We start from the raw sequence: 15,445 nt of genomic DNA on the forward strand, positions 1-15,445 counted from the left end.
TATTATGAATAGATTTGCATCAAGTTTATTTAAAGTTATCGCACTTAATTTATAGTTTTTCTAACATTCGAATGATTTAAGTATATATTTTTAAGCGGTTGAATTCGCCTGGTGTATTCTAAAACTGTAAGATGTAGTGTATCTGAATTATTTTAAAAGTGTTACTAAATAGGTACCAAGTTTAGAAATGTATAAGAATACAATTATCATTGTTGTTTAGAAGCATTAAGTGTGGTATTTAAAAACTTGACAATCAAATTTTCTTAATGAAAAGTGTATTCACTCCACTAAGAAATTAACTCATTTTCTTAATTTAGCAGCTAGTGTAGATACTGCTAATCATACAGTATGTACCCCCCCCTAAATCAAGTTCTAAAATTATCTATGAAAGGGATTTTACATGATCGAGATCTTTCTATATGAAACCGACTCACAAGTTTCCTTCTTAAGTGCCAATTAGTAGGGATATTGTATAGCCATTGTATAGGAAATCAAGATACTATGAAAAATTTCTCGAGTCCATATTGTTTTCTTAATATGGTGTTTAAAAAATGTACAACAAATGAAGGCAATTATACAAACATGTTGATGATTCTGTAATAAGATGTAAATGCGATACACCAGTATCAGATCAAATTAAATAACTAACGATTCCTTATATTGCATATTTAAGTAATTAGTTGGCCTCGTCTATAGTTACGAGTATATTGCATTTTATTATGTTGTGCTTTAGCATTCCAATTTAAATAATTGACATGTAATGAAGAATACATATATAATAATAACTATTATTAAAAATATTTCATTTTGTATAATGCCTGTAATACCTGTAGTACTTTTTTATATTAGAGTGAACATAGAAAATATTATTTATTAAAATACATTACATAAAATTGCGTTGTATAGCCTCAAAATGCGAACTACATATTTATTTTGTAAATATAATAATTTTAACTACAGTAATTTGGTTTAAAATTATTTCCAAAAGGTAGGGATGGTGAATCAAACTACTGAATATTAGAAAATTTAGTATATCATCGATTTTTCAATAGTACATATTCTTAATATTATTTATTTGATATAAAAACAAAAATGTAAACATAAAACTATTACAAGTTCAACGATAATACTCTTCCAAAGTAATAAGCACCGAGTAAAGAATTTGATAAATCTATATAGATGATATGTAATATCACTCACTACTGCTTTGCTCTGATTTGGGGGATCTAAATTATAAAAAGTAAACCAACAGCATTACGGTCCTCAATTCTTCTAATATAAAACGGCGTAATCGTATAACTACACCATTACGAAGATTATATAGGTATTTAAATAGTAGTCTTCGAGTATACGACGAAATAATATAGACACGTCTCAACAATAATGCATGTAGGAGCGCGAAGTGAGTGATAAAACATATGCAGCAGGTACCGAATTCAAACAAATGAGGTTGCAATAGTACCGTGAACAGTCTTTCTTACCGCATCAACTTCTATTCGATGAAATCAATAACTAAATATAATTATATAAAAGGCAGCCTCCTTTGTAGATTTAGAAGATTATCAGAGAAAGCCTGGCAATCACCTCACAACAATAATATTACAGTACCTACTATTGTTAGTATACTATATTTTTAAATAGATTATAACAATTCACAAAATTATTTGGTTTAGTGCACAGCGTGTTTATTTAAAAGCTCTAATAATACAACAAGTACTTAAATAATAATATTACATTATTTTATATCCATTTGTTCTTTGGAGCAAACGGCTAGGCCAATTTAACGAGCATTAATATTTTTTTAAACATAACTATTTGTAGTTTATTTTACTCTTAAGGTGCTGAATCGCTTGGCGTCGCACAAAATAATATATTGTTTATAAATAAGATATTTTCATGTTTTGATTCTCTTAGAATATATTTATAATTGTGATACTTTGACATTCCTTGCATCTTATTTTATGAAAGAATAAACATTTTTTTCTAAACTACACGAATATTTAAACGTAATATTGATTGACAGGCTCTCTTGTGGCAGAGCTTATGATATATTTAGAATCGCCACATTCGTCAGGACTAGACACTAGATACAAAGTCTGAAAATGAGTAATACAAACACACAAAGAAATGCATGCATTCTTCTTAAAATAAATGGAATCACTCTATGACATCCGAAACGTCAAAAAGTCAATATATACAACACAAATTAAAAAATCAGAACTATATATTCGTTTGCGTATTCGATTAAATGTATCACTTAAAAATTTAAGTGGAGACAGCAATGGCCTCACATGAGGACAGCTGCATAATGAAATAAATATTCGAGTCGAAAGACGATCGAGCATAAAGTTTTTGCCCGAAGCTTCTACACTTACTATGCTTTTAGTATAATTTGTGCTACTTATGTCGCTATGTTGACTTCTTTGTATTAAAATTCTGTAAGTATTATGATATAGAATCATATAAATGTTTGACACACTTTTTAAGTTAATTATAAATAAACCTACTGCTGCCCGACTGTCGAGATTTTAAATTGAAGTTATTTTTAGGAGATCAAGAATTCCTCATTAGAACTTATCCAAAATATCCAATGTACAAAACGCAATCCGTTAATATATTGATTATAATATTTCCATTTAAATGTAATCATTAGATATATTTTTATTTATTAAGATAGTAGTTTTATTTAATTTCGTTAGTTAATGAAAGGGTTGCAGTAAAAACCCTTGTTATTTTTCCCAGAAAGATCTTGTTAAATCAATATTTCCTCCATAGAACGAAGTTGTAATTCGTATTTAATATTTGGTTAAAACTAGTTTTCTGCAAGTAAAACTTGTTTCAACTGATATTTGTTTTTTAGCATTTGTAAATGAGTTAAATAACAGTTATACTTAGAAAAAAAATACTTAAAGGGTTTCTATTCCAATTTAGGTAGATTTAAGATAGGTAACATTTGAATATTGGACATTAGGGTAATTCTTTAGAAGGAAATTATACCTACAGGTTGTATATAAAAGTTGCACTATATGGATTTAGCAATTCCATAGTACAGATTAGCAAACTGCTTCACGTGGATTATTATAATAGTAAATCCATATAATAAATTGCCATAAATATAATAAAGTGAGATATGCCGCTAGGTACTACAAAAATAAATATTTTGGTGTGCTAATACTTTTATAGTAAGTCCATTAAAATTAGTGAGTGAGAAATTGTGCATGTAAGCACAGCGGACGGTTATAAACGAGACGGTGACTTAAGGAAACTAAGGACATCTCAGTGTTCTTTACGAACAATAAAGAAAAATGAGTGGTGCTATTCTATCAATATGTAGACACCAGGTGTCCACAGCTGCTCTCGAAGCCTCTAGTAATATCTACTCTTAACAAATTATGCCCGTGTTTTTTTTAAATAACAAGGTAATCGCGTGCTAGTTCCTAGGTCTAGGAAGATATAAAAAAAAACTGGTGTCCGATGTTATCGGTGATTAAAATATGAGGGCGTTTGCCATTTACTCAGGCTCAGGTGAATCGGGTGCATCTACGGATGCGACGGTTGTGCCGGCTGCCGCGCGCACCTTCTTCAAGTAGCTGGCGCTGTCGAATTCCAGGCAACTCTGTCGAGATTATATCATGTTTATCCACTGTGCGTTTTAAGTTCAGTTTACAAATACATTGTGTTAGATTACCTGTGGTTATTGTATGTTAGCAAAGCAGTTTAGTGCCTTTGTGGAAGTTCACCTCTAAATCCAAAGCCATAAACAGGAAAATGTTAGTGATAGGTTAGCAGAAGCAAAACACACATTTTTTTACATAATTATATTTAAAAATTCTGAAATTGACAATAATAAAGCAACACTGGTAATTTTTATACCTATTCAAATAAAAAAACACAACAATATAATAAAACAGGTAATATACTATAGATAGAGTCAACATTGAAATTTAAGTTATCATGCTAATTCGAGACACTTCCTAACGAGTCTACCTGTAGCGAACCTCTCTCGAATACCCATTCTGGCAGCATGAACAGAGAAACATTATAAATTTATAAATATCAATTTGTCATAGTAAATACATCACAAACATAGACATTCAAAACTGTAAATAACTCGCATAAAAGATTTAATAATAAACATTACATAAGCATCAGTCTTAAAAAAGAATTAACGAATTCAACAATGAAAACAATGGTCACTTTTAATTTAGTTATCTGATCGCAACTAAAAGAAGACAGATCTGAATGAGATCAATGTATTAGAATTTAAATATGTACTCGTATGTCATAATACTGCGAAATTTTCTAAGTACTAAGTATCACAATGTCATCAAGTAAAGCTTATTGCAATTGAACAAATAATTCTTTACAAGCTCTTGTTATTAATTAGAAGCTCTTTGGCGCCAAAAACCTTAATATTATATAATTTCAGTCTTATCTGGCAGTTATAAGTAATGCTATGTTACAGAATTTATATTCTTAAAAATATTTTGAAATTTATATTACTTTGTGCTTAAAAGAGCAAAAGTGCTATAGCTTAGACCAAATTTGTTGGCAGATTATATGCAGAGTAAATTGAGACCAAAATTTCCCCATAACCTTCACCAAATCCAGTAACGAATAGGTTAGTAAGATACATTGCAAAAGCCAAGCTCGTGCAGTCCAACGAAACACACGAATACGTTAGTCTAGATCGATACTGGTAAAGGGAAAATTAATCAGAATTGCTTATAGAGGAACTAGAAAACTCATCGTTTCGTTATCTTCGAAACGTATTCGGATGCTCGATAGGAACGATTCAGAGACGACGCGCAACAAGTGAAAACAAAAGCTCAACATTTCTTTCGGGATTGCGTCTCGGGCCGCCCCGCGTCGTCTTCGCCGGTCGGAATCGAAGGAAGAGATAGGGGGAGAGAGGTTCCGGTCGAAGGATCTCTAAACGTCATCGACGTCGCCTCGACCGTCCTCCGCGGCGGGGGCTTCGAACTGGGAAAGGAAACGGACAACGGGACTGAGGGACGCGCCGCTCCGGCGGACCAGACCGCGACCCGCGCCGCTCCGCGCGTCCCACGACCGATCAGTAGAAGTTGCGGCAGAGCAGCGCGGCCAGGTAGTTGGGGGGGTGCAGGGGCGGCCAGGCGCGGAGCGGGCGGGGCGCGGGGCGGCGGGGGGGCGCGGGCGGCGTTACCTTGCGCGCGAGCTCGGGCGGGAAGCCGGCGAGCCCGGCCGGCGGCAGCTTGCTGAGCGGCGAGTCGGCGTACTGCACCAGCGTCTCGTACGTGTACGTCTGCCGCGCGCCGGGGCCGCCGCCTGCACACACCACATCTCTCCGAGTCTCCGCCTAACCTCGCCGACGCTCTCTTATCCAAATTAAGCGTTTTGTATTTCTGCACTTAACCAGTATTGCGTTATTCATTGCTAACTCTTAATTCTTGTGTTTCGTAACCGTTACTAATTTAAACTTTTTTTTATATAATCTTACTAATAAAACGGATTTATTAGATCGATATACGTCTGTCTCTTCGTCACTTTCTAATATTTGAAACAAAAAAGTAACTAGAATTTAAATGAAATTATAACAATGAAGTACCGAATATTTAATTTATACTGTTTAGAAATATTCTCTGGTATTGGAACTAAAATAAATGTTGTAGATAGTAACAGTCACGCATACTTTAATTAGTGCGTTATCACAAACTATTCTCGTATATAAGGCATGTGCGGCTATAGAAACGGTATAAAGCTACGTGCATCATTTATTGGAAATAAAAATTAGTGTCTGTCTCTATATATATTATGGATGCAATATCAAAATCTTATATTTGTAAACTTAAGCGCAATAATCACGACAGCCATAAGCAAAATATATATAAACACTTTCCATTGACTGACTTCTGCATATTGTTAAAATACGAACAATGATTATAGACTAATAACCAAATTTTAATGTGAAATTGTATGACAAATTTAAATCAAAAGAAAAAACTAGTTATTGTGTTGCATATAAATGATCTTGAATAGAAGAAAACTCTACTGCCAATTAAAAAAATTATATTAATGAATCTATTCTATAGAGAATATAGTAGACAATATTAATAATGGAATGAAATGTTTGAAAAAAGTGTGGTCTCACCGCATTGCCCCAATATTAAAACTTTCTTTTATTGACATTAATAAAATTAATATATGTATATTGGACATGCAACTGGGCATATATATAATTCAGCCGCAACATATATAAAAGAACAATGTGTAAGTTTTCACGGGTGCAAAAATAAAGTTTGGGTTATATCTTAGCACGTTAAGTAAACAAAGGAGAAACAATAGTAATAGACAGATGAGACAACGCAACGACAAACGAGTCGTTGCGTTGTCTATTGTCGCCTTATTTATAATTCAAGTACGGTAGATAAGATTTTACAATAAATTTATAGTAGATAATTTAGAAGTTGATCCACATGAAACATGGGTAACTTTATCATAAGATAGAAATTATGTATTTGAAATATTAACGCCAACATTTGGTAATGCATACAGCAATATGCATAAGTATCACAAGGGACAAGTGTAGTCACGGGTCATCAATAACCGGTTTACTATCTTGCATCAATGTGTTTATGAATTTTTTTTACTAAATATCAAAACCATTTTATTTTAACCACTCAGAATCTTACCGAGACAAACACATAAAAATTATAAATAAGGCGTGGAGTAGAACGAATCCTTCTCTTCTACATAAACGTTATATTTGACATGATTTGTTAACTTTAAATGCTAAGATATCATCGGAACTCGACTGTGTATCATTGCACCACGTCATATGAAGTAACCGTACTTGACATACATAAATATAGATCTCATACTGCAGTCCTGTTTCGTATCGCTACATCGACGAGACAGAGACAGACATTGAGAAACAAAGAAGCGATGAGGCAGGTAGTGGTGGCGGTGGTTACCTTGGTGCTTGTCAGTGCTGGCGGCGCGAGAGAAGCGCGGCCGGCGCGGCGTGGCGTCGCCGTCGGCCGCCGCTGCACACATCGCCAGTTAACGTCCGCCCGCCCGCCCGCGCCCAGACATAGCTTCAAGTACGCAAACATCTCCAAGCTCGCCATGTGTCCCACGTATATTTCAGTTTCGATTTTGTGTTCAACTTTACGAGTGGGACAATCGCTGCCTTTACACGTACGCTCTTTTACGCGCGGATCTGCTTTAACGCAGGAAATGTGCATGTAATGCACAGAAAATGTAGAACGAGAAATAATGAGTGCGTCGACAGCTCAGGCATATCCGTGTCTTTCAAACTTTTGTACTTACGCGGCTTGTAATTTTTAATTATCATTGGTTATATATTACTAATGTGTATTAAAATAGCGGACTGATGGAGCAAAAACATAATTATAGAGTTATTGATAATATATAATTTATAAATCTTAAACGTGTCTTTGGAAAATAAAATATGTGAAATTATATACATAATTTTAAAAGAAATTACATGAAACCTGCGTATTCAACGCGCGAAAGAGTGAACACAAAAAATATACCATCCCGCACGATTGCCGGGCACTGGCTTCCCATCTTAAAAAGTAGGCGCTCCTGATTGCGCGTGAAAGATTGTATCGTGTAAAAGCAGCTTATCCACGTACAAGAAAAATTCAAAGTTCAAATATGTGTATACCGTACTTTATTTTCACAAAGTATTGTACAGTGAGCATATATAAGTGTATAATGCATGTCTGATATATATATTTTACTTGCAGCATGTGTTCAAATGTGTATCGAAAGATCTTCAAATATGTATTCAAACCTTTGAAGCTATGTCTTCGGCGTCCGGACCATATACACGTCCATACACACCCACGGTACGCGACCCGCACGCTACCTCTACACAGAAGCAACTGGATCCCCACACTCAATGTATGAAATCATCAATTGAATAATAGACTAATAAAGGTTGACAAAATTCAACTTCGAATAACTTAAAATATTTTTAATGTTAAACAATTACAATACATAAACAAGGATACGTACAGTACTATGAAATGATAAAGAACAACGAGATCGTCTTCTTTATGTAATTTATTAATAATAGTATTGCATATAATAGTATACCCCTTGTTCCTTAAGGTAGGTCGTTTAATTTCAAGTTTCATTATACATACTTAAATTTCTAGCAAAACTATTTTTTTGTAAATTTTATGCAAAGTTTAATTATTATAGTATAATTTAACAGATATGCGCCTCCGTTTTTCAAACATTACCACTACTACTACAAGTAACATATATTTATGCTATACAGGATTCTCTAAAATCTATACTTCCCACATCCTGTTGCTTCTGCATAGAAGATATGATTTGCAGATATATTAAATGATACATATATGATGTTATACAAAAACATGGCCCTTGCAAAATCTGCTTATATGGCAGATATATTAAATGTTTATATAATTATTAATTATTGATGGTGAGTTAGGAACAATTTATTATTATATTCCAAAAACTCTTTAAATAATGGAAGTGCAGAGAGGTTCTTACCATGATACCAAAATGGATGGTGAGTTATAAAACAATAATGGAAGTGCACCATGCCAAAACGAAAAACCGTGGATCGAAAATGGTACCTGGGACTTGACAAATACTGTATACATATGAATGATATAAACATATAAATAAATATTTAATCATATTGGGATGGTTCTCTTCACAATTAATTACACACTAAATGAATCCTTAAATATATATACATGGTTACATATAGTATTAACTGTATAATTTTATAATATGTTTGCATAGAATATAGCTCTACACATGCTTCAGTCAGTCACTAACAATTTTAAATTGATCGTTAATTTCAATAATAAATACATTAAATACTGCACACTTCATCAGTAGCAAACTTTCATGCCCTGAGTTTTGTATTAACATTACAAAAACGTCGTCAGCTATTTTTGCATGCCTTAAAATATGTAAATTCTAATTCTCTGTTATTTTATATAATTGTACTCATAGTTAGTAGCTAAATCACCATTCAGAATGAATTCGCCAGTAATTTTTTGCTATTCTAACCCTACCCACAAAAACGGATAGGAATACAATCAGCATGCACATTTTCTATATTTTAAGTGAGTCCTATCTTAATTATATCTTAAACAACTGACTCGATTCGAGTTTGTCGCGCCTGACTCACGCAGTCGTCTTACAATCAATATTATAATAGTACTTATGACAACTTAATGGTCTATTGAATGACATCCTCATTAAAATAATGGCGTAATTTGCGAAGAAATCTCAAATCGTTCAAGGACGTATATATATTATACTATGTCAAAAATAGGAACTGTTTACTTAGTTCCATTTAGATTATAGTTACTGGCTGATGTTACATCGGACGACCTTAATAGCACTATAAACTTTAACATATTGTAAAACAATTACAAGTTAGAAAATAGACTAATATGGGCGTAAAAGAATTGTATTTAAAAATGTCATAATTCGAAAACCATCACATCATCATTTCATTTCAACCGTACATACAATTGTATGAAATTGTCTCTGTCGATACATTTATACATACATTTCGGTACGCACAAAATTTCCCTATGCGACACTAATGTACTCTCACATATAGCGTCGCAAACAACGAATCTCATACATTTCGGTGCGCACAAAAAAGATAGGAGTTAAGCGGAACGAGCGGCGTACCTGCGGCGTCCGCGTCCTGGTGCAGGAAGACGTCGTCGTCGGCGCCGTTGAGCGCGGCGTCGTCGCGCAGCAGCAGCGCGGCGCCGGGCCGCTGCGACAGCGTGAAGAAGTCTCCCGAGCCCGCGCCCAGCGCCTCCAGCGCGCCCGCGCTCTCGAAGTACTCGTCCAGCACCAGCTTCGCAGTCTGCGACCGACCACACCGGGTTACTACGATCCATTGCGACTAAATTTCTGATTAGCGAGCTAGCGGCGAGGCCTCCTCGCTAGCGCGGGTGTTAGTAATGCTCACGAATTCTTAGACCACCCTGTACCACCACCTCCTTACTCATTATTAATATACGCGATGGTTAGCCATACTCAAAACTAGAGCTAACAAGAGCCGACTCCGCCTATGATTTACGTTCTGAATGAAGTATGATTTATATTTGGTCATAATATTTCTATAATTGCTCTGATTTTATAGAATTTTAATTCTTGTTAAAATACATTAACCTCGACTAAATTAGATTGAAATTGATATTGAAATAAAATATGTATCCTACAAATGTTAAGGTGTGATATTACTTGCTCTTTATAATGAAATAACAAGACCACTAGATATTCTAAACATCACTAATTGATTTAGCATCGATTGTTCATTTATTGACTACATGGATAATTTAAAAAAATCTCAATCTTGCCTTTTTAATAATCGAATAAACACTATTCAGCTATTCACTAATGTCTTTTATGAGCGGAGACAGGAAAGAATGTTATTATTTTTAATCATATTACCTTCACAAGATCCAAGTTGTTGCCTGTGATCTTGATGGAATGTTGTCCAAAAGTCACAGTGTACTTATATTCTCCCAGCGCTGCGTCATTCGTGGAGAAACTATGAAGAAGAGCCCGTGAATTGTTGTGTGGGGATTTCTGGTAACAATAGAAATTGCATAATATAATAACATATTTTAAAAGGAAGTGTACTTCCTTTAAAATATAATATTGCGTAGACTACTAGCTCTTCTTAAATAGGTGTCTGTTCGGGTTGTACCGAAACTATAAAGATTCTGATAGGTAAAACTGATAAATGATACTGATAGAAACTTGATTAAAACTGTATATTGAAACTTAAAATATAACTGATTAATGATTGTAATGAGTACGCGCGGCGTCCTTGATGACCGAATGCGAACTGATTTTAATGAAATGTGAAATGTAAAATAAAATGTTAATGTTGCGAAATAATGTACGATGCTAGCTCGTACATATTCCCGGGCGCGAAAGAAGATGTAGATGGGGATGCTGTGGTTTTAATCAAAAAAAAAAAACAATGTTCGGGTTGTACCGAAACTATAAAGATTCTGATAGGTAAAACTGATAAATGATACTGATAGAAACTTGATTAAAACTGTATATTGAAACTTAAAATATAACTGATTAATGATTGTAATGAGTACGCGCGGCGTCCTTGATGACCGAATGCGAACTGATTTTAATGAAATGTGAAATGTAAAATAAAATGTTAATGTTGCGAAATAATGTACGATGCTAGCTCGTACAGTGTCTATAATTATATCAGAAACATGTGTCTTGAGGGCGAATTTGGGTGTATGATTGATCCAAGAGTATATGACTTTATATATTTATAGGACTTTTACAATGTTTTTGACCGCAGCTAGCCTTTACAGCTTCACCGGACGACGGGGAGCGACTGCAGATGGCACTCCAAAACCGCGACTTATGGAACTGCCAAAGGTCAACTCTCACCTGGTGGACTTCGACTGACGACTTTAGTATGAGGTGTAATGCTTAATGGAGGATGCAGATTTAGAAGTGCGTGTGTGTGAATGTATTATGAGGAGAGTTCGAGTGCGTGGTGAGTGTGGTGCAGTAGGGGCGGACCTCCCGGGCGCGCGGCGCGTCGTCGGAGCCGGTGGAGTCGAGCGAGGCGCGGCTGGCCCGCAGCGCAGCCTCCGCGCCCTCCAGCCGCACCGGGGACGCGTTGCGCCGTATCGTGTCACCGATTAGGTGCTTCGCGTGGCTGTACAGTACACACACATATATGACTTACCACCGTAGTTCATCATAATATTATGCACGCTATAACATTTCAGACTATGCATAAGTAGAAACACGAACTGTTTGGATGCCATTGGCATCGTTGAATTATTGAATAAAATTCAGTAAAACTTTAAAAACACTGAGTCGATATTCAAACTTCCATTTCTTATACTCACTTCACGTTCTCTTCGTTTGGCCCGGTAATTTGGACTAGACGTTCTTTAGCACCCGGACTCACTGAAATCACATAAAATCGAGAGTATAGACCGGGTAGCACATTACTATTAGTCCGAGTTAGTAATTAACTTGATGAAGCTTCAAGCTGAATGCGATTAATAGGTGTGTTATAATGATTTGTTTCTGATATTAATAACCGTTACCAAAATGACTGCATTTATTTATTAGTATATAAAGGAAAATTATTAATTGAATTATCAAAATTCTGATATTTATGTACTATTCAAAACATTAATTTTATAGAACAATATTGACAATATACGGTAATATGGTAATATGATTAGAGAAGAGAATCAGCATAGGAATGGGAAGAGACCGTCACACCATGCACAAACGCGTCCAGCCCACACCGTGCATTCGTACCTCGCTGAAACGATATAATCGTATCACTTAGCTCCTCGATCATGTGCACCCTCCTGCCCTTGATACCCATCACTGCAACACCACAATATAAATTGAGACTCGCTGCCGCGGGACTCGTTACCTACCTCTCTCTTGTACAGGATATATGGATATTTAATGCCCATAACACCACACAAATTTTCATTAATTACATAATAATTATTATAAATATTAATATTCTAATAAATTAAAGCATACAGTATTTGATAATTGTATGGATATTATTAAATACAGGTTGTATTATAATAAATTACAATTATAACCCATTATCAACATGCATCTTTTAAAAATAAATATGTATAACTGTACTATCAAGACAAGTAACATATAAGCTAACCATTGTCTTAATTCATGCATTGATTCCCAATATACTGGACAGTATTTTCAATAATTTAAGACATGCAATATACCCATATAAATCCAGAAATGATTACCTTTTCCAGAATCAGCATTCCTGATGACAACTTCATCCTTGGAATAATTCTTGCCTGGGATCTTGGTTGGTTTGGGAAACTTGCCAGAGGGCTTGATGACTTCACCGGGGCCGAGAAGAGTGGGCGGCTCAGCAGGCGCAGCCAGCGTTGGAGAAACCGAGCCGCCCGTGCCCGACCCCTCCATAGTAGGCACTAGTAATGGCTATAATATACAAAATGACGTATTGTATAATATCATAACGTAATAGCTGACGATTTTACAATCGCCAATACTGTTCATGAATTGATAAATTAACTTTCAATATCACAAATAACCCAACTATAATTTGTTGATAGACAATGTTCAAGTCATGTTTATTTTTTAATTTAGTAATCAATATTATTTCTCTTATTAATATTTAATTCTTGTCTTAAATTTATGGTGGAATTTATGATTATAAATTATTCCTGTATATATTTAAAGCACTATTCCTTTATTGCAAATTTCCTGATAAAACAGCTGTTACCTCATAATATATTTAAAAGTAAATAGAATAAATTCAAACCTCAGCATGTGTACCACGGTGCCTGTAGTACTGACTCATGTAATCAGAACCTTGCCATAGTTTAGCACGCAGCTCAATTAACTCAAGAAGATGTAGGCGTGTCTTTTTATCCAAGCGCTCATCTTGTGAGCCATTGCGGAAAACAACAAAATATCTGAAAACAAATGTCCACCATTTCATTAAAATTAATCAGTAAAATTAACATATATAATAGCTGCACATTCAAACTTCAAACAAAAGCATTGTAGAGAAAGTTTCTAAATAAAATAAAATAAAATTTTTAGATGAATAGTCAGAAACATTATCAACTGCTATTTTAGAAAAAAAGTATAAAAAAGGGCATTTAATATCAAATAAATTTATTTAGTATAGAAAAGACAGTGAACAAACCTGTCAAGAAAATCTTTGTAGAGGCTCTCAAGCTGGGCACCATAGAGCTTCAGGTTAGAGTACATAGTGGCCACATTACTTTGAAGAGCACGGTCATAATTTCCCTGCATCATTTGATAAGCCACAGCTTCAGTCAACACTATTAAGTCATCAGCTGAAAATAATAAAATAGTATCAATGAAAATTTTAAATGTAAACAAAAATATGTATATACAAAAACTATATACTTTTTAATCACTGTCCATGCCACCTGTACAACACATAAAACCTTTTGCATATTTTGAATTTGGAATGAGTCTGTTATTAGAGAGATGTAAAAATAGTATTATTTATTTCAACAATTTAAAAGTGTACACCAGCTCCACTTTGGTTAAATGATCATATACAACAAGTTCCATAAAGATTAGTTGTGACAGTGCATAGAAGTAAAAATTTAACACAATAAAATATGTACTATTAATTAGGATCGGCACAGTATGCTACAGTCTTATGCTAATCCTTGTTAAATATTATATATGACCTCACCTTCCTTTTATGCAATCAATGTTTTACCCCTTTGTGTCCATGGACATTTAAAATTATAGAACTAAGCAAAATAAATTAGCATGCAAATATAGTGACTTTTATAGGGAAATATAAACAATGAAGTCACATTATGACTATTATCATTGTTATTTTAGGCGAAATACAAATCTTACCGGAGTTTATTTTGACGTCCAATACTGAGTTGCGATTGTGTGCGGAACTAGTTGTTGACTTCAGGGGTCTGGGAACTTCCAGTTTTTTAACCGTGCGAGTCATTTTCGTTAGGGTCGACATGGTGCTGAAGATGGATAAAATAATTCAATTACTCATTACAGAAAGGTGTTACATACATTGGGCGAACAGTGATATACACATTTTATTAGGATATCGTAACCTCGCCTTAAATATTTACGGTGAAACATCCAATAACAAAGAGAATTCTGTGGAAACTCACTCATCCATGGCGGCTGCACCTCAATACAGTGTATGCACACTAAAACCACTAATGAAGCAAATTGTGTAAAAGTGAAAGTGATGACAATGATTCTAGCGAATAAATTCAGAACAAATCCAATACGTGTTCATTACTCGTAATGTTTTTAGGGAAATAAAAACGAATTAGCTGAAAAAATTTTGACTTTTAGTAGATTAAATATTTTGCTCGATGAAAAACATCTATACAAAACAATTGAAAACTATGGAACACAATGAAATAAAGAAATAAACAAGAATACTCACCTGGCTACGCCATTAATTCGCAATAAAAATAAAATTCAAGTGGTGTTGCAATAATGTCAATTAAATTATACCAATTTATTTAACAAAGTTAACAATGCATTAATATATTATTATATTATATGTAAGTAATATACTAATATATAACACTCAACTAATCGAAAAATATTTTTTTTAACATTCATAAGAACATTTTTTGATATGTAAATAGTCGTATCAATTCTACTACCGCTAGCGTAGTGATTACTTGCTCAATAGCACCCAATTTAAATAAAAAAGTACCTGTCTAATCCTGATGAAATATTCAGAGACATTTCATCAGGACATTTGACAATAATTAATATTGTAAATTAAAGAAGTAATTTGTTGTTGTAAGAAAAATGTTAAATAGGTATTCAATTTGACAATAGACTAGAAAATGCATGGAAGAATTAT

At 34.2% G+C, this 15,445-nt stretch overlaps 1 protein-coding gene across 7 annotated transcripts; it reads right to left on the reverse strand.

Annotated features, from left to right (window-relative positions):
- Positions 1-1,015: 1,015 nt before the first annotated feature.
- On the reverse strand, positions 1,016-15,106 carry LOC131841860 (eukaryotic translation initiation factor 4E-binding protein Mextli). 7 transcript variants are annotated; one of them, XM_059190217.1, is made up of 13 exons: positions 15,014-15,106; positions 14,449-14,573; positions 13,751-13,904; positions 13,361-13,514; positions 12,816-13,017; positions 12,343-12,414; positions 11,919-11,979; positions 11,584-11,722; positions 10,474-10,611; positions 9,700-9,883; positions 6,954-7,025; positions 5,186-5,307; positions 1,016-3,616 (listed from the first exon to the last, which is right to left on the reverse strand). In XM_059190217.1, exons 2-13 carry the CDS (start codon positions 14,567-14,569, stop codon positions 3,512-3,514), a joined length of 1,524 nt encoding a protein of 507 aa, XP_059046200.1. In that variant the 5' UTR covers positions 14,570-14,573; positions 15,014-15,106; the 3' UTR covers positions 1,016-3,511. The 7 variants fall into 7 exon arrangements, with proteins under 7 accessions (XP_059046200.1, XP_059046199.1, XP_059046203.1 ...); XM_059190216.1 differs by lacking the exon at positions 15,014-15,106 and adding an exon at positions 14,730-14,969; XM_059190218.1 differs by lacking the exons at positions 1,016-3,616; positions 15,014-15,106 and adding exons at positions 3,623-4,983; positions 14,730-14,969.
- Positions 15,107-15,445: the final 339 nt, after the last annotated feature.

This window comes from Achroia grisella, unplaced genomic scaffold (assembly GCF_030625045.1).
Source record: "Achroia grisella isolate CSIRO2021 unplaced genomic scaffold, CSIRO_AGI_Agris_v1 utg1971, whole genome shotgun sequence".
Classification (NCBI taxonomy): Eukaryota; Metazoa; Arthropoda; class Insecta; order Lepidoptera; family Pyralidae; genus Achroia; species Achroia grisella.